The 14,941-nt window shown below is 45.8% G+C and overlaps 1 protein-coding gene across 2 annotated transcripts; it reads left to right on the top strand.

The window, feature by feature from the left end:
- Nucleotides 1–868: 868 nt before the first annotated feature.
- RCCD1 (RCC1 domain containing 1) lies at nucleotides 869–6,954 on the top strand (the record flags this gene model as incomplete). 2 transcript variants are annotated; one of them, XM_082648086.1, is made up of 7 exons in its annotated part: nucleotides 869–1,043; nucleotides 1,130–1,529; nucleotides 1,710–1,831; nucleotides 4,233–4,328; nucleotides 4,976–5,140; nucleotides 5,651–5,680; nucleotides 6,251–6,954. In XM_082648086.1, the coding sequence occupies 7 exons, from the start codon at nucleotides 869–871 to the stop codon at nucleotides 6,400–6,402; spliced, it is 1,140 nt and encodes a 379-aa protein (XP_082504212.1). In that variant the 3' UTR covers nucleotides 6,403–6,954. The 2 variants fall into 2 exon arrangements, with proteins under 2 accessions (XP_082504212.1, XP_082504211.1); XM_082648085.1 differs by having other exon boundaries at nucleotides 4,970–5,140.
- Nucleotides 6,955–14,941: the final 7,987 nt, after the last annotated feature.

The raw sequence follows: 14,941 nt of genomic DNA, 5'->3' as shown, positions 1-14,941 counted from the left end.
TATAAGTCCCTGAAAATCCAGTGGTCATTTTTATCAATTCTAAGTACTGGACTTAATAAGCTGATACCGTGTGCTTGCCATGGTAGGTGCCAACACTTGAACCCTTTATTTGCATCTGTTCCAAATAATTCTACAAGTACAAACATCACCTCTCCTACTCCCCAGCTTTGTGAAACTGAAGAAATTGAATTGGATTGAGAGAGTTTAAGTAAATTGGCTGAGGACACAGGCACTGGTAGCTGCAGAGGCAAACATGTGAACCCTGGAACTGGTCCTAACCCGTACAGGGCATTGTCTCTCAAATGCTCTGCCTTCCACTGGTGGGAAGAGCACTGTATGTGGAAATGATGAGCCTTGAGTTCAGCCTTCTGCCCCTCTCGGTCCTAAGCTATGTGATTGTGTAAGGGTTACTTTCTCTGGGAGTCTCCGCTGTCAAATGGGGGCAATTCTAGTTCCCAAGATTACATGGGATAATGTGCCTGGCATTGGGAATTTGGAGGGGGAGGGACTCAGATCCTAGTCCAACGCCTAAGAGAGAAGCCATTTAAATACCTCGTGCCCAATCTGTGGGACAGCGAACTTGCTCGAGTCAAAAGGGAAGGCAGGAAAAGTGCCCCACTCTAGACAGCTCAGAATCTTCCTAAATCTGGCAGGACTTTAGCCAAGGCTCCCGCTCAGCGAATGTTGGTGGAACGCACATCGTCTGCCTCTGTGGTTAGGAGGATGGCATTTCCCCCATTTTACAGGTGAGGCAGCTTCAGTGTACTGCAAGGGCTCATCTGGAAGAATCTCCTCGAGTTCTAGCCTTAACCCTCCGTCCCGCCGGCCGCCGCAGCCAGGTCGCAGCCAGCAGAGGGCGCTGCCGGGCATGGCCGAGGAGCGTCGCGGGGCCTGGTTCGGCTTCGGTTTCTGCGGCTTCGGGCAGGCGCTGGGCTCGGGGCGTGGGCGCCAGGTACACAGCCCCGAGCCTCTGAGGGCGCCAGGCGCAGGCCTCGATGTCTGCCGCGTGAGCGCGAGCTGGAGCTACACCGCCTTCGTGACCCGTGAGCACCTCCTTCCGGCCCCATCCCGACCCCGGCCCCGGGTGCGTGTCCCGCCCCCTCCCCAGCCAGCTCTCCGCCCCCCGCAGGTGAAGGAGGCCGGGTGGAGCTGTCTGGCTTCGCGGTCGGAGCGGCGGGCGGCTGCAGGGACGCGTGGGCGTCGGAGGAGCTCCTGGTGGTGCTGCGCGCGGGGCCGGGACCCGGGGCCGGGACGGAGCTGCAGGCCTGGGCGCCCGGTTCGGCGCTGCGCGGGGAGCCCCTCTGGGCCCAGACCGTGCCGGAGGCCGAGCGGGAAGACGGACCGGTCGGCGATGAGACCCAGGCTGGGCCGCTGCCGCTGCTGCCCTGCGCTCGCGCCTACGTGAGCCCCCGGCCGCCCTTCTACCGGCCTCTGGCCCCGACACTGCGGGCGCGCCGGCTGGAGCTGGGCGCTGAGCACGCGTTGCTGCTGGACGCGGCGGGCCAGGTGTTCTCCTGGGGCGGGGGCAGGTGAGGTGGGCCGGCTGGGCTTTTGCGGCGATGACGGGGTGGGGGTGGGGGGGTGCGGGTAAATGTGGCTCGGAGTGGGAGGTGAGCATACAGGGGGCAGGAGAGAGCAATTGGGGAGGGAAGGGGAGGGAAGGGGAAGGAGACTGCTTGGTGTAGTTGACTAGGGTCTCCCTTGCTCAGGCACGGACAGCTGGGCCACGGGACTCTGGAGGCAGAGCCGGAGCCGAGGCTGCTGCAGGCGCTGCAGGGCCTAACCATGGCTGAGGTGGCCGCAGGTGGCTGGCACTCTCTGTGTGTGAGTGGTGAGTGACCTAGTGCTTTTCCAAAACCAGCTCAAGGTCTCGTAGGCTCCAAACCTTTCTCCTTCTCTCGCAAATTGATGGGTGCCCTAGCCGGGCCTCCTCCCAAGCTCCTCCCACATCAGCCAGCCCAGTCATTCATGACTCCCTAACGCCTCTCAGATTCAGCCCCTCTGCTGCCACCATCACCCACTCGCACTCGGATTGTCACAATTGTTTCCTGTCTTCTGTTACTGGTCTCACTACCCCTCCCCTCCGTCTGCCTCCAGCCAGGGCTGTCTTTCTAAAATACTCCCCAAGGGAGAATGAAGGGGTGAGGGGCAACCGAGCTAAGGAGAAAAAAAAGGCAGCAGTTGCCCGGGTGGCCGTGATGTGTGGCACACAGTGGACACTTGGATGCCCACCGGGAGGATGATGATGGTGAGTGTGAGCTCTGGTGGTGCCATGGCTGGTGACCCAGGACCAGAATGAGGAGTTTCACTTTAGATTGTGTTCACCACTCTGGCAGGTGATCCAGGTGTAGCTGATCTCTAGGCTGTTGGGTGCAGCTGGGAGCGAATGATCTTTGCAAGGATCTGCATTTGGGGCTCTGGCCTCCACTTATATCATTACCGACCAGGTCCTGATACGCAGCAAGCTAGACGCTGAGATGCCAGGTTTACAGCCAAGAAACTCTTTGTTCACAAGACAGCCAAGCGAGGAAATGGGAGAATAATAAGTCTCAGATCTGCCTCCCTGAAGGGAGTTGGGGTATTTATGGGATAAGCAGGGTAGTCTTAGGCGTGGGGAAAGGTGATTGGAGGTAGGGAAGAAGGTGAGGTAATCAGTGTTCTGAGTAGGCATATCTGGGTCACATGCGTCTGCATATTCAAAATGGAGGCACTTTGGGAATTCCCTGGCGGTCCAGTGGTTAGGACTCGGCGCTTTCACTTCAGGGGCCCTGGTTCAGTCCCTGGTTGGGGAACTAAGATCCCACAAGCCGCGCAGTGTAGCCAAAACAAAAAAGTGGAGGCGCTTAACATGATCTGAGGGTGGAGTTTTCCAGCCCTCTGACATCAAAAGGCCATCCACTGGACATCTGCACAGGCCCAGTTTTAGGGTCAGTGGCCCCAACTAGTCCCCAGCTGGCTTTCATTGGGCAGGAGCTGACTCCAAGTTCTTGTGAAACAACTGAGTTGCATGAAGCTGGGAAGGTATGCAATTAAAGAGAAAAAAAGAAAAATAATGAAAGTGAACTTAATCAATGAAGGCACTTAACAAGCAAAGGGGTTTTAACAGGCTGTTCCGTCATCTGTTGTTCTGTAAGAGAAGTTCAAGAATTTCTATTAGTTATCAGCTTCTGTTAACTCCATGGGGCATGGTTTCATCAGGGGTCTTTAAAAGCTACCTATGCCTGTACTGTCCTGTCCATATTCACATGTAATGGGCCTGGGTCGGCAGCCAGGCTTGAGAATGAGTGGGCTGGAGGGAAGAGAAGAGAGGGCTGGAAGGTGAGCCCAATGGGAAGTCTCGCACTAAGGTCCAAAAGGCATTTGAGGCCTTGGTGTCGCATGGTTGGAGCACAGATGCTTCAGACCAGACCTCCCAGGTTCAAATCATCACCCTGCCCCTCGTGATCTTGGGCAGAGCACCTAACCTCTCTGTGCCTCAAGTTTTCTCTTGAATAAAATGGGGATATTGTGCTTAAAACAGTGGCACAGAATAAGCACTTGATAAAAATTAGCCACTGCTGTTAGTGAATTTTTAGCATAGGGCTGTTGCTCCAATCAACCAACTCCAGTGTTGTGAGAGCTTCCAGAGGCCTCCGGGGGAGGGGGAGGGTGCAATGGGTAAAGGGGGTTGGCTGGATGGTGACAGATGAAAACTAACCTCTTGGTGATAAGCACACTGTAGTGCATACAGAAGTCAAAATATAATGCTGTACACATGAAACTTATATAATGTTATAAACCAATACCATCTCAGTTAAAACAGTTTTTTAAAAGGCCTTCAGTAGGACCGGTGGCAGGTAGGGCTGACGAAAGGGGCCTGGGCTCAGTGGATGTGAAAAAAAGACCACTGGGGAACTTCCAGGGCCACATTTCCAAACTGCACGCGGGGGGAGTAGGGGGTGCAATTTAAAAAAAAAGGAAAAAATGAAAGTGGAGAGGAAGAGCCAGCAAGAGACTTCCTTTAAGAATAGGGTGACCTGAAGGCACTTAAGGGGGAAGGGGCCCTGTTGAGACCAGGAAGCTGCTGGGCCCTGAGGAAAGCACTCTGCCTGGAGTGCTGACTTGGGCAGGGCAGGCAGGAGTTGTCTTTAGGGAACTAGTGGGGTGTAGTGGAGTCTGGATGGATGCCCATGCTTAGGAGGTGGAGGGGGCGAACACAGTCTGTTAATGGGGCCCCTTTATCTCTCTTTCAGAGGCTGGGGATATTTATATCTGGGGCTGGAATGAATCAGGGCAGCTGGCCCTGCCCACCAAGAGCCTGGCAGAGGATGGAAAGACAACCGCAGAAGGTGAGAGTCAATTCTTTTTTTTTGATATATTTTATTGAAGTATAGTTGATTTATGTTGTGTTAATTTCTGCTGTATGGGAAAATGATTCAGTTATACATATATGTATACATATTCTTTTCCATTATGGTTTATCACAGCATATTGCATACAGTTCCCTGTGCTACACAGTAGGACCTTGTTTATCCATTTATATATAATAGTTGACATCTGCTAATCCCAAACTCCCAATCCATCCCTTCCCCATCCCCCTCCTCCTTGGCAACCACAAGTCTGTTGGTGAGGGTCAATTCTTGATTTCCACATGTTTCTGTCATTCCTGACTCCTGGCCATATTGTTGGCCTGAGAGCTACAGTGCTCAAAAGGGTACGTGACATCCTTGGGACCCCAGGACACAATGAAGGACTCTGAGCCCCTTATGAGAGGGAGCACGGCAAGGCTGATGCCAGTGTCAGCACTACATGCCCCACAAACCTGTCAACTCCAGCACTTCCCAGGGAATGTGGGGTTGGGAGCGATGGCTCTGGAGCTAGAGCAAGTGTGTCAGCTGTTGTAGTGAGTGAGTCAGTATATGAATGAGGTTTAGATCAGTGCTGAGTGTTCAGCATCATTATCATCATCCCTCTTATTACTTCTCTGAAGCCTCAGGACTGAATGAAGATGGTTCTGAAGTGAAGACAGTAGCCGGGGGTGAGGATGGAGCCCCCGCCCCCTTCATAGCTGTCCAGCCCTTCCCGGCTTTACTGGACCTCCCCCTGGGCTCAGATGCAGTCAAGGCCAGCTGTGGATCCCGGCACACAGCGGTGGTGACAAGTGAGTGGGGCTGGGTAGGCTGGTTCAGGATGGAGCGGGAGGCCCTCCACCCCGCTCTCTAGCTGGTGGCTGCAGAAAAGGGTGTGGTCACCTAAACAACTACCATTTTAATTAAGCATCTTTGACGTGTACTGAGTAGCTGCCCCACTCAGTACACTCCCACGGGGCTTTAACAGTGGCTCCCCAGCCTGTCAGGCCCCGAAGGTTCTTCCTTCTGGAGGGAGGCTAGTGTTGCCAGCCTTTCATCTGACAGCAGGGCTGTCCTAAACTCAGCAGCTGTCAGTTGCAGGCCAATCAGTCCGCATATAGGGAGGTGAACTTTTTCAGTTTGGATCCTTTATCACCCCAAATGTGACTAGACAGTTGTTAAAGAGAGAGAGGATATGTTTTGCTACGCCAAGTAAGTCTCGTGGTGACCAGAACATGCTGGCAGGCCGAGCTGGACAAATGCCTAGTCAAAGAGCAGTGGTGTCAGCTCCTTACTGTCCTTTTGCTGTCCTTTGGTTGCAGGAACGGGGGACCTCTACACCTGGGGCTGGGGTGAGTAAAAGGTTTGCTTTTGTGATGCTTAAACCAAGGGGAGGAAAGACCTGGGAGTAGAGGGCAGGTGACAACAGCCATGCAGAGAAGTGGAAGCAGGGGACTCGGCCTGACCATTGGGACTGAAAAGCTGTCTACTCCCTTCTCTGGAACAGATCTAGGCACACTAAGAGGGGCAGAGACCAGACAAGAGAGAAATAGGACAACATGTCAGTATTTCCCATCTACCTTTCTGAAAAGGTATTTGTCTTAAGGGAATATTTAGCCAGCAGTCATGAAACATCTTTTGGTCTGGCACTGGGTAGAGAAAAAGATAAAATAAAAATCTCTGCTCTGAACATCTGAGCCTAGGAGTGGGGAGCCTGGAGGAGCATCTTTCCTCTTGGGGACCTGTGGAATTGCCTGGTCCTGGAGGCTCTGTGGTGCTGGTCTCCTGAATTCACAGAGCAGACACCAGCAGACTGGTGGCTTAAGCCCAGCACTTCAGTCGATGGGCTGTTTTTCCTTCCTGGAGGGGAAAAGCCACAAGGCCCAGTGGAGAGGATGGCAAAGCAGCTCATTTCACTTTAGGTAAATATGGACAGCTTGGCCACAAAGACACGACCAGCTTGGATCGGCCCTGCCGTGTGAAGTACTTTGTAGATAAGCAACTCCAAGTAAGGACCGTGAGCTGTGGGCCCTGGAACACCTATGTGTATGCTGTGGAAAAAGAGAAGAGCTGACATGTATAGATAAGGGCATAAAATGAATGTAGAGTGAAAAATTATGAAGCTAACACCTGTGAAACTCCCCCCAGGTCAAGGAAAACCATTGCCAGCACCCCAGAGGCCCCACATTTGGCCTTCCCTATCACAGCCCTCTTGCTCCACCTTAGAGCAGGCAGCATCCTCAACTTTGTCTTCACATTAGAAACACCTGGAGGGAACTCCCTGGCGGTCCAGTGGTTAGGACTCTGCGCTTTCACTGCCTGGGGCATGGGTTCAATCCCCAGTCTGGGAACTAAGATCACACAAGCCGCGTGGCACAGTGTGGCCCAAAAAAAAAAAAGGAAAAGAAAGAAACACCTGGAGATTTGAAACTGGATGCCTAAAGCCAGCATCGCAGACACAATGAAATCAGAACTTAGGGGTGTGGAACCTAGATGTGGGTAGATTTTTTAGGCTGCCCCACCCCTGGTGATTTGGAGGTAGTGCTAAGATTGGGAACCACTAGAGGTCATCTTCTTTTGTTATTCATATACCTGTTTTCATTTTGACTCATACCATTCCTTGTATGCATCTTTATACAATATAATTTGTCTGCTTTTGAACTTTAGGTAAATAGAATCATTCTGTGTATGTTCTTTTACGTCTTGTTTTTTCATCAGCACCGTGTGATTCATCTGTGGTGTCGTGCAGTTGATTCATTTTTTATTGTTATATGGTATTCCATTGTATGAATTATACCTCAAGTTATATATTCTCTTACTGATAGTAATTTCTTTTTTCTTATTGAGTTAAAATACACATAACAAAAAATTTACTATCTTAATCATTTTTAAGTGGCATTAAATACGTTCACATTGTTGTGTAGCCATCACCACCATCCATTCCCATCTCTTTTCATCTTGTAAATCTGAAGCTCTACAGCTATAAACAATAACTCCCTGTTCTCCCCAGCCCCTGGCAACCATCATTATACCTTGTGTCTGTCCTGTGCTCTTGACTACTCTACGTACCTAATATAAGTGGAATCATACAGTATTTATCTTTTAATAAGATAAATATTGGCTTATTTCACTTAGCATAATGTTCTCAAGATTCATCTATGTTATAGCATATTGCAGAATTTCCTTCCTTTTTAGGTCTGAATAATATTCCATTGTATGTATATACCACATTTTGTTTATCCATTCATTGGTTGATGGACACTTGGGTTGCTTTCATGTTTTAGCTGTTGTGAATACTGCTCCTATGAACATGGGTTTACAAACATCTCTTTGAGACTGTGCTTTTAATTTTTTTGGATATATACCCTAAAGTGGAATTGCTGGGTCATATGGTAATTCTATTTTTAATTTTTTGAGGAGCCTACATACTGTTTTCCACAGTGGCTTTCCCATTTTACAATCCCACCAATAGTGCACAAGTGTTCCAACTTCTCCACATCCTCACCGAATACTGTTTTCTGTTTTTTTGACAGTAACCATCCTGATAGGTGTGAGGTGGTATCTCATTGTAATTTTGATTTGCGTTTCCCTAATAATTAGTGATGTTAAGCATCTTTTCATGTGCTTATTGGCCATTCACATATCTTTTTTGGAGAAATGTCTATTCAAGTCCTTTGCCCATTTTTGAATCTGATTTTGTGTGTGTGTGTGTGTGTGTGTGTGTGTGTGTGTGTGTGTGTGTGTGTGTGTGTGTTGTTTTAGGAGTTCTCTATATATTCTAGATACTAATCCCTTATCAAATAAGTGATTTGGAAATATTTTCTCCCATTCTGTTGGTTGCCTTTTTATTTTGTTGATACTGTCTCAATGTAAAAAGTTTAATTTTCATGAAGTCCAATTTGTCTATTTTTTCTTTTGTTGCCTATGCCTTTGTTGTCATATCTGAGAAATCATCACCAAATCCAATATTATGAAGCTTCTGTCCTATGTTTTTCCAAGAATTTTATTGTTTTAGGTTTTATATTTTGGCCCTTGATCCATTTTGAGTTACTTTTGTATATAGTGTTAGGTAAGAGTCCAACTTCATTCTTTTGCATGTGGTTATCCAGTTTTCCCAGCACCATTTGTTGAAAAGGCTGTCCTTTCCTCATTGAATGGCCTTGGCACCCTTCTCAAAAATCATTTGATTGTATATTCGAGGGTTTATTTCTGGGCTCTCTATTCTATTTCATTGATCTATATGTCTGTCTCTTTTTATGTCAATACTGTTGTGATTACTATAGCTTTGTATTAGGTTTTGAAACCAAGAAGTGTGATTCCTCCAGTTTTAGTCTTTTTCAAAATTGTTTTGTCTGTTGGGGTCCCTTGAGATCCCATATGAGTTTTAGTGTTTTTCTATTTCTGTATAAAAGTCCTTGATATTTTAAGAATTGCACTGAATCTATAGATTGCTTTGGGTACTACTAACATTTTAACAATTTTTTTTTAATTTATTTTTTTTGGCCACGTCGGTTGAGGCACATGGGGTCTTCATTGAGGCGTGCGGGATCCTCTGTTGTGGCGCGGGCTCCTCATTGTGGCACTCGGGCTTCTCTCTAGTTGCAGTGTGCGGGTTTTCTCTCTCTAGTTCTGGCATGCAGGCTCCAGAGCGCGTGGGCTCTGTAGTTTGCGGCACGTGGGCTGTCTTGTTGAGGCGCGTGAGCTCCGTGGTTGTGGTACACGGGTTTAGTTTCCCCGCGGCATGTGAGATCTTTGTTCCCCAACCAGGGATCGAACCTCTGTCCCCTGCATTGAAAGGCAGGTTCTTTACCACTGGACCACCAGGGAAGTCCACTTTTAACAACATTAAGTCTTCCAGTCCATGATCGTGGGATGTGTTTCCATTTATTTATGTCTATAATTTCTTTCAGGAGTGTTTTGTAGTTTTCATTGTACATGTCTTTTACCTCCTTGGTTAATTCCTAAGTATTTTATTCTTTTTGATGCTACTATATATGGAATCATTTTTTAAAATTAATTATTTTTGGCTGCGTTGGGTCCTTGCTGCTGCACGCGGGCTTTCTCTAGTTTCAATGAGCCAGGGCTACTCTTTGTTGTGGTGTGCAGGCTTCTCATTGCAGTGGCTTCTCTTGTTGCGGAGCTCTAGGCACGCGGGCTTCAGTAGTTGTGGCTCATAGGCTCTAGAGCGCAGGCTCAGTAGTTGTGGTGCACGGGCTTAGTTGCTCCGCGGCATGTGGGATCTTCCCAGCCCAGGGCTCGAACCCAGCTCCCCTGCAGTGGCAGGTGGATTCTTAACCACTGTGCCACCAGGGAAGCCCTGGAATCATTTTTGTAATTTCCTTTTTGGATTGTTCATTGTGTATAGAAATACAACTGATTTTTGTGTGTTGACTTTGTATCTTGCTACTTTGCTGAAGTCATTTATTAGTTCTAACAGTCTTTAGGATTTTCTACATATAAGATCATTCATCTGCAGAGATACTTTTACTTCTTCCTTTCTAATTTGGATGCCTTTTATTTCTTTTATAACCTAATGGCTCTGACTAGAACTTCCATTACTATGTTGAATAAAAGTGGTGAAAGTGGGCATCCTTGCCTTGTTCCTGATCTTAGAGGAAAAGCCATTGAGTATTATGTTTGCTGTGGGATTTTCATATACGGATTTTATTGTGTGGAAGTAGTTCCCCTCTTTTCCTATTTTACTGAGTGTTTTTAATAACGAAAGGGTGCAGAATCTTGCTTTTTCTACATCAGTTGAGATGATCATGTGTTTTTTTTCCTTCATTTTGTTGATGTAGCTTGTTACATTGATCATCCTTGTATTCCAGGAATAAATCTCACTTGGTCATGATGTATAATCCTTTTCAAGTGTTGCTGAATTCTGTTTGCTAGTATTTTGCTGAAGATTTTTTTCATCTATGTTCAAAAGGGATATTGGTCTATCGTTTTCCTGTAGTGTCTTCTGGCTTTGGTATCAAAGTTATGCTGGCCTCACAGAATGAGTTAGGAAGTGTTTCTTCCTCTGAAATATTTTGGAAAAATTTGAGAAGGATTGGTGTTAGTTCTTTAAATATTTGGTAGAATTCACAGTGAAGCCATTAGGTCCAAGGCTTTTCTTTCTTGGGAAATTTTTTTTTTTAATTATTTGTTTATTTTTGGCTGTGTTGGGTCTTCATTGCTGCATGCAGGCTTTGTCTAGTTGCAGTCAGCAGGGGCTACTCTTTGTTGCGGTGCACGGGCTTCTCATTGTGGTAGTTTCATCTTGTTGCGGATCACGGGCTCTAGGCACATGGGCTCAGTAGTTGTGGCTTGTGGGCTCTACAATGCCCGCTCAGCAGTTGTGGCGCACGGGCTTAGTTGCTCCGCGGCCTGTGGGATCTTCCCGGACCAGGCCTCAAACCCATGTCCCCTGCATTGGCAGGCGGATTCTTAACCACTGTGCCACCAGGGAAGCCCTTTCCTGGGAAATTGTTGAGTAGTGATTCAATCTCCTTACTAGTTATAGGTCTATTCAGATTGTTTATTTCTTTGTGATTTAGTCTTGATAGGTTTTGTGTTTCTAGGAACATGTCCATTTCACCCAGGTAATCTGATTTGTTGGTGTACAATTAATTGCTCATAGTACTCTTTTAAAAAAATTTTTTTTTATTTATTTGGCTGCACCAGGTCTTAGTTGCAGCATGCGGGATCTAGTTTGCTGACCAGGGATTGAACCCAGGCCCCCTGCCCTGGGAGCAAGGAGTCCTAACTGCTGTACTACCAGGGAAGTCCCCATAGTACTCTTTTAAAACCCTTTTTTCTTTCTGTAGAATTAGTAGCAATGTCCCTGCTTTCATTTTTTTAAATATATAAATTTGTTTATTTTTATTTTTGGCTGCGTTGGGTCTTCCGTTGCCACACAGGGGCTTTCTCTATTTGAGGCGAGGAGGCTACTCTTTGTTGTGGTGGTGGGCTTCTCATTGCAGTGGCTTCTCTTGTTGGGGAGTAAAGGCTCTAGGTGTGCAGGCTTAGTTGCTCCATGGCATGTAGGATCTTCCTGGACCAGGGATCGAACCTGGGTCCCCTGCACTGGCAGACAGATTCTTAACCACTGCGGCACCAGGGAAGTCCCTTTGCTTTCATTTCTGATTTTAATGACTTGTGTCTTTTTTCCTTAGTCCATCTAGCTAAAATTTCATTGATCTTTTTAAAGAACCAACTTTTGGTTTCACTGATTTTCTCTATTGTTTTTCTATACTGAATTTTGTATCTTTGCTGTAATCTTTATTTCCTTCCTTCTGCTAGCTTTTGGTTTAGTTTGTTCTTTTTCTAGTTTTTAAGTTGAAAGTTAGATGGCTGACAAGATCTTTCTTGTTTTTTTAACGTGAACATTTACAGCTATAATTTCCCCTTAGCACTGCTTTTGCTGCATCCCATAAGTTTTGGTATGCTTTGTTTTTTTCATTCATTCTAAGTATTTTCTAATTTCCCCTGTGATTTCCTCTTTGGTCCACTGGTTATTTTTAATTAATATTAAATATTAATATTTACATAAAATATAAATATTAATATAAATATTAAGCCCTGGCGAGCGGGGGCTACTCTTCATTGAGGTGTGTGGGCTGCAGTGGCTTCTCTTTGTTACAGAGCACAGGCTCTAGGCACGTGGGCTTCAGCAGTTGTGGCACACGGGCTCAGTAGTTGTGTATGGGCTGTAGAGCTCAGGCTCAGTAGTTGTGGCGCGCGGGCTTAGCTGCTCTGCGGCATGTGGGATCTTCCCGGACCAGGGCTTGAACCCATGTCCCCTGCATTGGCAGGTGGATTCTTCACCACTGCATCATCAGGGAAGTCCCCAGGACCATCATTTTCAAGTCTTTGTCTAATATAGCTGCCATTAAGTCTTTTTCAGGGACAAGATTCTGGTGATTTATTTTCTTTTGAATAGGCCATACTCTCATGTTTCTTTGCATGTCTTGTGACTTTTTTGTTGAATACTGGACATTTGAATCTGGTAATATGGTAACTCTGGGAATCAGATTCTCCCCCTTCCCCAGGGTTTGCCATTGTTTTGTTTTTCTGAATTGTCGTAGGCTGTCTTTGTACCAAGGATCAGCCTGAGGTGTAAACGTAATATCGTCTTTTCTGAGCCTTTCCTTAGGTATTGTGGTTACTTTCTAATTTTCCCCATATATACAGATACTTTTGAATGTCCTAGTCTTTAACATCTGACTCCCAAAAGGGAAAAAGTGAAAAATGAAGGGGGAACATAAAGGCACTGATCTGTTAAATTTCCTGGAAGTCACCTGGGTGGGTTGCTAGTACCAGAGGGAGGAAAACAGTTCTCACAGAGTGGTGGTTGTGGGTTACTGGCTATCTGGCGGCTCCCTGGAGGACCAGTGCAAGAGCTCACCTTTGTTTTGCCAGACTTAGTGTTCCCAGGGCTGGGCAACTTTTGCTGAAAGTATTTAAAGGCATAAGTATTGCCTGCAATAACCTGGGCAAGGGAAAGATCTGGGAAGAAAGAGCTTGGGAAAGGAGATGATAGGGAGAAAGGCCTTTTAAAAGGTCCCACAGTATATTGGGGAATCAAAGCATAACGCATGCCCAGGGCTGGATATTTGCTCAGAAATGCCTGAGAAAACAATAAGCTTTCATGTCTAGCATTCAGGCTCTACACAAGCAGGACTGAAAGCTAAGGCAGAGTTGTAAACAGCCTGGCTAAGCATTAAAGGCTTGCTCCAACACAAAGCCAATCATCTGTAAAGAGTGTTATTTTTTTTTCTCACTTTTCTTTTAATAAGTGAGTTTTGCAAGGTTGCAGGATACAAGAGCAATATACAAAAATCAACTGCTATATGTAGCCAAGCAACAACCAGAAATTCTAATTTAAAAATACCATTTACAATAGCATCAAGAAACCTGAAATACTTAGGGATAAATCTGACAAAGATGTGAAAGATCTGTAAACATGACCTACAAAATACTGAGAGAAATTAAAGAAAACCTAAATAAATGGAGAGATATGCCTTGTTCAGGGGTTGTCAGTTCTCCCTCAGTTGGTCTACAGATTCAATGCAATGCCAATCAAAATCCTACCAGATTTTGGGTAGAAATTGACAAGCTTTTTTCCTAAAACTCATACAGAAATGCACAGTAACCAGAACAGACAAAATAACGTTTAAAAGCACCAAGCTGGAAAGCTAACATTACCTGATTTCAAGAATTCGTATAAATCCTCAGTAATTAAGACAGGGTGGTACTGTCATTAGGACAAATAGATCAGCGGAACAGAAATGTACAGTGGAGAAGGTTTAGCTTTTCAGCTAATGGTGCTGGACAACTGGCTACCTGTATGCAAAAAGAATGAACTTAAAGCCATACCTGGAGCCATACAGATAGATGACACACACAGAGCCAAAATGAATCAGACGTAAATGTAAAACTGAAAACTTTAAACTTCTAGGAGAAAACCTTTATCATCTGGGGTTAGGTAAAGATTTCTTAGAGCAACAGCAGTACAATCCAAAGAACAAATGGATTTCATCAAAATTAAACCTCTGCTCTTCAGTGACACTGTTAAAAGAATTAAAGCAGCCTGAAATTAATATATGTCAATTATACTTCAAGAAAACAAAAAGAAGCCACAGATGGGGATAAGATCTTTGCAAAACATACACCTGATAAAAGAACTTGTATGCAGGATATATAGAGAGCTCTCAAAACTCAACAATAAGAACATAGCTCTGGAATTCCCTGGCAGTCCAGTGGTTAGGACTCTGCACTTCTACTGCTGAGGGCCTGGGTTCGATCCCTGGTTGAGGATCTAAGATCTCATAAGCCATGTGGGCACAGCCAAAAAAATAAAAAATACAATTCAATTTTTAAAATGGCCAAAAATAGTAAACAGGTACTTCATCAAAGAAGATAAAAATGATGGCAAAAAAGTACACAAAAAGATGTTAAACATCATTAGTCATTAGGGAAGTGAAAATTCCAACCACAATGAGATACCATTTCACAGCCACTAAAATGGCTAAAATTATAAAGACTGACCATACAAAGTGTTGGAAAAGATTGAAGAAATTGGAACCTTCAGGGACTTCCCTGGTGGCACAGTGGTTAAGAATCCACCTGCCAATGCAGGGGACACGGGTTCGATCCCTGGTCTGGGAAGATCCCACATGCCACGAAGCAACTAAGCCTGTGAGCCACAGCTACTGAGCCTGCACTCTAGAGCCCACGAGCCACAACTACTGAGCCCACGTGCTGCAACTACTGAAGCCCGCACACCTACAGCCCACGCTCCACAGCAAGAGAAGCCACCACAATGAGAAGCCCATGCACTGCAATGAAGAGTAGTCCCCACTCACAACTAGAGAAAGCCTGTGTGCAGCAACAAAGACCCAACACAGCCAAAAATAAATGATAAAAAAAAAAAAGAAATTAGAACCCTTATACATTACTGATGAGAATGTAAAATAGTCCAACTGCTTTGGAAAACCGTTTGGCAGTTTTTTAAAAAGTTAAACATACACCTACCATATGTATGATGCAGGCATTCCACTCCTAGGTATTTAGCCAAAAGAAAATATATCTCCATACAAAGACTTGTACATAGCAATGAAACCAGAAGT

Source organism: Grampus griseus, assembly GCF_964374135.1.
Source record: "Grampus griseus genome assembly, chromosome: 2".
In the NCBI taxonomy this organism is placed as follows: domain Eukaryota; kingdom Metazoa; phylum Chordata; class Mammalia; order Artiodactyla; family Delphinidae; genus Grampus; species Grampus griseus.
Note: the sequence above shows the minus strand (reverse complement) of the source record. Positions and strands in the feature narration are given on the sequence as shown.